The 8,305-nt window shown below is 37.1% G+C and overlaps 1 protein-coding gene across 1 annotated transcript; it reads left to right on the plus strand.

Moving 5' to 3' along the window:
* Positions 1-1,505: 1,505 nt before the first annotated feature.
* LOC145628453 (sulfite reductase [ferredoxin], chloroplastic-like) lies at positions 1,506-5,867 on the plus strand. The gene is made up of 8 exons (XM_081680750.1): positions 1,506-1,828; positions 2,360-3,142; positions 3,233-3,529; positions 3,974-4,171; positions 4,398-4,532; positions 4,638-4,754; positions 4,898-5,056; positions 5,224-5,867. Exons 1-8 carry the CDS (start codon positions 1,661-1,663, stop codon positions 5,431-5,433), a joined length of 2,067 nt encoding a protein of 688 aa, XP_081536876.1. The 5' UTR covers positions 1,506-1,660; the 3' UTR covers positions 5,434-5,867.
* The last annotated feature ends 2,438 nt before the right edge of the window (positions 5,868-8,305 follow it).

Here is an 8,305-nt window from a genome sequence, read left to right on the forward strand (position 1 = left end):
CTTATGTAGCGTTCTCAAGTGTTCAATTTTTTTGTAGCCCAGAAATACAGTCCAAGCACCCATATTCCCCCTCCACCCCCACAAGTCTTCCGACAAGGTGGGATGTGGGAATGATTCCTCTATGAGAATGTGATACATAGGTAAGCACAGGGACATTTCAGACGTTCTCTAATCAAATACGGGGACATTTTAGGAAGACATCAAAACCCGAGAGGGGGGGAGTCGAGTAACGGAGGCAAACAAACCTCCTCTCCCCCATCTCTTCCTCCTTCCCTCAGCATTCACCACACTCCTACAACTTGTTTTGTTGGGACCATTAGCTAACCTTGAAAAAGATTCCAACCAGTCCACCCCTAAACAAATAAAATAGTTGACCTTAGGGCTCAACTTAGAGCCACCATCAAGTGGACTAGTCTAGTACTTTATGTACGAGTAACAATTTTGATTTTTCTTTTACTTGTATTAATTAATTAATTAAATTACTTCTGTAGTTTGGCCAGCCTTAATATTTGACTGAAAAATAGATCAAAAATTATTAATTTAGCCTAGAATTTGGTCCTGGTTCATTCTTCACCATATAAATTGCTATTTTTGCTCCCCCACTTAAAACGCAAAATGGCAAAACCAAAAATACTTGAAAAATAAAATTGGCTTTTTCACTTATATCAGTATCTTTATCTGACAGAGTATCACGCGCGTATAAAGTGCGTGTACTCAATTCCTTCACTGCCAACGTAACCTCTCACGTCACTTTCTTTCTCATTCCCCTTAACAATGCGCGCAGCCTTTCTTCCATTGGCAATTTTCTATGTTAAATCGTCAATTGGTTGTATGACTTGTATCTAATGCATGTACAATTAATATTATTTTTTTGACTTTAAAAAAACTTTTAAAGTTAAACATGAAATAAGTTGTATATGTATATGTATATGTACATAAGTACATCCTCATATTTGTATTTCTTCTCTCACATTTTTTGTAAAGATAATACCGTCATTACGCAATATCTACTCTTTATAAAGTTAGTTAAGAATTATGGAAAAAAAAAAAATTAAAATTCACATTTATAAAAAAAAAAAAATGAAGATTACACCACTTTACACTTAATAATTCGCTTGATTTAAACTTAAAAGTTATTTATCTTTTATTTTTATTATGATGTACGGATATGAGTCCGTAAACATTGAATTTTTTTTTATCAACTAGTTATTTAGTGTAGTGGTGATTGAGATTACATTTGTTCGATCCTCTAGAACACGCGATCCTTCCTAATTAATGTAGAACTGAAATCTAACACTAGAATTGATCCTCAAACCTGGATTTGTAATTTGAAATCTAACACTAGAATTTTTGTGTTCACTTTTTGCATTGAGCGCGTGTGATACAACAACCTTAATAGGCGGTTTCATATTTGTCTTGTGTCAAGCACGTGACGGCACAATAAAATATATTTTGTGATTCCTACAAAAAAAAAAATTAAAAAAATGAGCATTTTTAATTAAGAAATTCTCAACTTTACTGCACTTCATCACCACCATCCAACAATAACACTTCCTATCTCTCCATTTTTCTCTCTCCTTAAATTATATATCTGCTCTGACTTCTCAACCCTAATTACTCTGCTTCATTTATTTCTGATTTTCGGTGTTTTTCTTGAGGTATGACGACGTCGTTTGGTGCTGCGAATACCGCCATTTTCATCGACCCAAAGCTTCAAATTCAGAGCTTTAATGGCTTGAAGCCTTCTGGGTTGATTCCTGTGCAAAAAGGCGTTCATGGGGTTTCCGTATCTTCTTCTAATTCTTCAACTATTAGCGCTGTTTCTACGGTAATCAATAAAATTTAGGTTTTTATCGCATTTTCTGCCCTTTTTGTTGTTTGAAATTTCATTTTGATTGGTTATTATTACTGCATTTTTTGAATTTTTAATATGGATTTTTGAATTGGGATTTTGGTTACTAGAAATGGGTAATTGGAAAATTGTAATGATTTTTGTTTGGCTCATGTTATTTGCTTGATTTTTGCAGATCTTGTCAATTTATCTTATAATTAAGAATTTGTTAAGTAATAATATTTTTAATTTCTTTTTATATTCTTTTCGATATTATTGAGGTATTGTTTTGTAACTTGCATGTAATATATTTATTTTGGGGTGACAAATTGTGAACTTGTAGTGGTTTTTGTTATATTATCATGTGAATATATGAATGTTACATGATTCGATTAGCCTCAGCTATTTGATGTTTGTGTTTGCTTCCATGAATTTACAGTAATTAGTTTTTAAGAGTATAGAGTATGTATTGTATCATGTATTAGTGATGGTGGATTGCTGAATGAGTTGGTGTTGCATGATATGCAGCCAGTGAAGCCTGAGACTGCTGCTGCGCCGAAACGTAGTAAAGTTGAGATATTCAAGGAGCAAAGTAACTTCATTAGGTATCCTCTAAATGAGGAGATGATGAATGATGCCCCTGGCATAAATGAGGCTGCTACACAGCTGATCAAATTTCATGGGAGTTATTTACAGTACAATAGGGAGGAAAGGGGCACAAGATCTTATTCGTTCATGCTTCGTACGAAAAACCCTTCTGGTAAAGTGTCCAACAGATTGTATTTGGTGATGGATGATCTTGCTGATCAATTCGGCATTGGAACTCTTCGATTGACTACTAGACAAACATTCCAGTTACATGGAGTCTTGAAAAAAGACATGAAGACGGTGATGGGCACCATTATTAGAAACATGGGATCGACTCTAGGTGCTTGTGGGGATCTTAACAGAAATGTCCTTGCTCCGCCTGCTCCTCTTGCTAGGAAGGATTACTTATTTGCTCAGGAGACAGCTGAGAATATTGCTGCTCTTCTAACTCCTCAATCTGGTTTCTATTATGATGTATGGGTTGACGGAGAGCAATTTATGACAGCTGAACCTCCTGAAGTGGTGATAGCCCGTAATGATAATTCTCATGGTACTAATTTCCCTGATTCTCCAGAGCCCATTTATGGAACCCAGTTCTTGCCCAGGAAATTCAAAATTGCTGTCACAGTTCCTACTGATAATTCAGTGGACATATTCACAAATGATATTGGTGTCGTTGTTGTATCTGATGACAATGGAGAGCCACAAGGTTTTAACATATATGTAAGATATTGACTGTACTCATTGATCTGTATATTCTTTTGTCTGTCAGCAATGCTTTCTTTTCCTGATCAGCTTGAACTTTTGTGTCAGGTTGGAGGTGGCATGGGAAGAACACACAGGTTGGAGAGCACCTTTCCTCGTTTGGCTGAACCGATAGGCTATGTGCCAAAGGAAGATATATTATATGCTATCAAAGCTATAGTTGTAACTCAGAGAGAAAATGGTAGAAGAGATGACCGAAAATATAGCAGGATGAAATATTTAATTGATTCATGGGGTATTGAAAAGTTCAGAAGTGTTGTTGAACAATACTATGGAAAGACATTTGAACCAATCCGTGAGTTGCCAGAGTGGGAGTTCAAAAGTTTTCTGGGTTGGCATGAACAGGTGCATTTTTCTCTGATTTATATGGCTATTTTCTTATGCTGGCAATCTTTTCTTTCGCATTGAAATTTGGAAATCATTGTTCCATTCCAGATATGTTAGTCCTTTATGAAAAACTATTAGTTACAGCTGAGTGCTGATTGAAGAACTTGTGATTCTAGGAGTGGTATAAGATTTTCATATATTCTTTAACTGAATACCTGGGTAATTTAGTGAAACAAAATGAGTATGTCAAAATAGACAGAGATTCCTATGCTTAGTGTCATGATCTAATTCAATGGATGATGGAAAGATTTTGTTTGACCTATCATCGCCTATAGAAATCAGAAATTATGAGAAAACAGATGGCTTTATGAGAACAGTGTTTTGCTGAAAATTTCATTATTGTTATATTGATGAAAATTCTTTTTTTCTTTTTTGATGATTATGTGTTGTTTATGTTTATAGGGTGATGGAGGTTTGTTTTACGGTCTTCATGTTGATAGCGGCCGTGTAAAAGGTGTGATGAAGAAAACATTGAGAGAAGTAATTGAGAAATATAATTTGGATGTTCGTATTACAGCTAATCAAAACCTTATCTTGTGTGACATTCGTCCTGCATGGAAACGTCAAATCACCACAATGCTTGCTCAGGGTGGCCTACTGGTAAGATCATATTTGAGTATCAGGTTTACTGTCATTGTACCTGCTTCCTTTGTTATGCACCTTAGTGCAGAAGGGTTAGGGTGTTAGGTTTTTGTTTAAAAAAAAAATTTGTTGGTGTGGGTGGGGGGGGGGGGGGGGGGGGTGCAGGGCTTGGAGACCACCTTCTTACATTCACATAATCACATGTATACACGAAATTGCTTATTTTAAATTTGGTTGACCTCAGGAACCAAGGTTTGTGGATCCTCTCAATGTAACCGCAATGGCCTGCCCTGCTTTACCTATGTGTCCACTGGCAATTACTGAAGCTGAGCGAGGAATTCCTGACTTACTAAAACGGGTTAGAGCCGTGTTTGAGAAGGTATGCTATTATTAAGCAATGTCTTTTTTTTTTTTTTTAATTTTTTTTTTTTGGAGGGGTGGGGCGGAGGATTCAGGTTGGTTTAACCTGTAATATTGCTTTCAGGTTGGTCTTAAGTACACTGAATCTATTGTAGTAAGGGTTACTGGCTGCCCTAATGGATGTGCAAGACCTTACATGGCTGAGGTTGGACTTGTAGGTGATGGTCCCAACAGCTATCAGGTACTTTTCATTTCAGAAACTCTCTACAAATGGCTTGAAATTCTAAACATGCTAAATTAGTTGTACATTGGAATGGTGTATCAATCTTAGTATCTCACAATATTACTAAACACAAGCTAATTTCAATCTTGTGTCAAAAACAGATATGGCTTGGCGGGACACCGAACCAAACATCATTGGCTAGGTGCTTCTTGAATAAGGTCAAAATCCAAGAATTAGAGAAGGTGCTAGAACCTCTATTTTATCACTGGAAACGCTGTCGGAAAGCCAAGGAATCGTTTGGAGAATTCTCAAACCGCATGGTGAGTTCTGAACTTGTAATAGAATATGAAATTAGTAGGCTGAAGTACTTCATACCCCCCCCCCCCCCCTCTCCCCGCCCCGCCCCAACTCCCCTGCCCAGTTTCAAGGATATCTAATCTTGTTGATTAGAAGGTGGGCGTTAAGCAAATTTGTGACACTTTTGTAGGGTTTTGAAAAACTTCAAGAGCTGGTAGACAAGTGGGATGGTATACCAAAATCATCTGGTAAATTCAATTTGAAGCTTTTTGCTGACAAGGAAACATATGAAGCTGTAGATGAACTTGCGCAACTGCAAAATAAGACAGCCCATCAGTTGGCCATGGAAATCATCCGCAAGTATGTTGCTGCTCAGCAAAATGGCAAAATTGTCGAATGAGCTCACCAAATCTTAATTTTTTCGATTTCCATATGTATGTACTATCCTCATAACAGTCCAGGGAAATGCCTTTTGCTGCCATTTCTTCTCAGATGTTACTGCACAGTAACAGCCACAGTTGCCTGGACATGATTTTCTTCTAGTATCTTCCCTTCTTTGAACCTTCCTTTTCCCCAACCCCTCTTGGTTTGATACAACCTTTTCTTTTTTTTTTTTTTTCAATTCATTAGACTACATCTCTTTTGTGTATTGTTATTGTTGGAGGAGTTTTGGTTGTAACAGCAATCGGGATCTTAGTTTAATGTTGTCTTTGCCCATTAGCACTACCTGTTCTGGTGGTTATGTGATATTGTACTGCATGACACAAGGTTGCTGATGAGAACTTGTAATTTTGACAATTATGAGAATGCAATGTGATCTTGAATTTGACGACAGCAAGTTGCTTTATAAATTTGTGCAGGAAGTTATGAGCTGCTGCGACTTTTTTTCCTGTGTTTGCCTTTGGTGGTAGCAAGTATTATACTCGTACATAAATGTACTTGCTTACCTGCTACGATAATCAAGCACAAACAATTAATGGTTCTCGGTTGTGGGTTAACTTTGTTCCAATGATATAAAAATTATCCAAATCTGTACTGTAATGATGTGATTTGTTTATCTCATAATAAATTCAACAATATCAGCTTTTAAGCACTTAATCAACTATAATGATGGATGCAACGCAACAAATTCCCTTTTCAAAGCTTTCACCTTCAGTTCTTAGCAGGTTTTTACAATAATCAGTAAAAAACCAGGAAGCCTGAGAAAATTTATCGCTATACACCTCATTGTTTTTATAGTTTTTAAAGTAAACTGTACTCCTTGATATTGCTTGAGGTAACCTATTGTATTTTTTAGCGATCAGTATTTTTAGAGTATATGTATTACTTGCAAGAATCATCACTTTCACACATTAAATTGATAATTGAAGTATGTCATCTCAATAAGAAAAAATGTTATAAGCGCGACGATCCTTAAGTTATCTTTCAGTTATATCAGAGCTGTCAAATACCCGACCCGAAACAAACCTGATTATTAACCGACCATCTGAACCTGAAAAAATGGTGACCCAAACCCGACCTGAAACCAACCCTAGACTCGAGTTGACCCGAGTATGTGAGACCCGAACCCGAACATGAACTGACCTGGAGATGACCCGACTCGAATGTAACTCGTAAATTATTGATTTGAACCGAACCCGACTTGAACCGAAATTGACCCAAACCCGTTTTAACCCGTCAAAACTCGAATTTAACCCGACTTGTTACTAACCAGACCTGAATTCAACACGACTCGTTCCTAACCCGGCTCGAATTTAACCCAACCTGTTACAAACGACCCGAAATCAACCCGACTTAATATTGACCTGACCCAAATTAAACCTGACTTGTTATTCACCCGACTCGAATTTTACCAGATCTATCACTAACCCGACCCAAAAATTCAACCCGATCTGTTACTAACCCGACTCGAAATCAACACGACTTGTTATTGACCCGACCTAAATTCAACCCAAATTGTTCTTGACTCGATTTCAAATCACCTTAAATGCAATTTGGACCACCTTATTATTGTTGATCAAAGCATTTTGTCTAGGGAGACCAAGTCGGTCCAGGCCAGCAAAAGAAAGGAGCATCATCCTCAAATTTAAGAGTTAAATATGGTATAGATTTGTTGTATGGTCAAAGGAGATCATTATCTTCCTAAATTATAAACTATAGTTCCCTAGTATATTGTCATATATATTACGGTCAAAGGAAATAATTAGCTTGATAAAAATGATAATTATCTATTTATAGTTAGTTGAACCCGAAGATGACCTGACTTGGAAATGACCCGACTTGATTGTAACCTGCAAATTATTGACTTGAACATAACCCGACTTGAATTCGAAAATGACCCAACTTGGAAATGACCCAACATGATAATAACCCGCAAATTATTGACTTGAATTGAACCGACTTGAATCAGAGAATGACCCGACTTGAAAATGACCCGACCTAATAATAATCCGCAAATTATTGACTTGAACCGAACCTGACTCAACCCCGAGAATGACCCGACCTGATTCTAACCCGTAAATTATTAACTTGAACCCAAGAATTACCCTAACCCGTTTTAACCCGACCTATTGTTCACCAGACCTAAATATAACCTGACCTGTTATTAACCCGACCCAAACCTGATAAGAAGTATGACCCGACGTGACTCGACTAAAGCATGACCCAACCCAAAGCCGACCCGCATTGGTTATGGAATTAATCCGATTTGACCCGACCCACTCTTACCGCCCAAAACCCGACCTGTTTACCCGAATTGACAGCTCTACCCGAAACCTCCAAAATTTCTCAAAAAACGTGGATATTAGTCTTCAATTTTTAAAATTTTTTGACTTTATTTCACCAGGAAATAAAAATTGCCGAAGTTTTTACCATGGTCCCTAATACTCTCTAGGAGTCCAATTGGTTGGGTGGAACCATCCAATTTGTCTTTAAACGACCAATTTACCGGTTCACAACTTGCACCGATTTCATTAACTCAAGCCTACCACAAACATTGACAACATATAATGATCATATATGGTTCCAAACGGCATTATATGACCCCGATATGTGTATCCCCTAAAATCTCAATGTTTTTCGACACCGGGCCCCAAAACATTCGAAATTTCTCAAAAAGCGTGGATATTAGCCTTCAATTTTTGAATTTTTTGAATTTTTTATTTTTTTTTTGCCCGGATATAAAAATTGTCGAAATTTTTACCATGGTCCCTAATATCCTCCGGGAGTCAATTTGGGTGGGTGGAACCATCCAATTTGTCTTTAAACGACCC

The sequence above is a fragment of the Chenopodium album genome, chromosome 4 (genome assembly GCF_948465745.1).
Source record: "Chenopodium album chromosome 4, dcCheAlbu1.1, whole genome shotgun sequence".
In the NCBI taxonomy this organism is placed as follows: Eukaryota; Viridiplantae; Streptophyta; class Magnoliopsida; order Caryophyllales; family Amaranthaceae; genus Chenopodium; species Chenopodium album.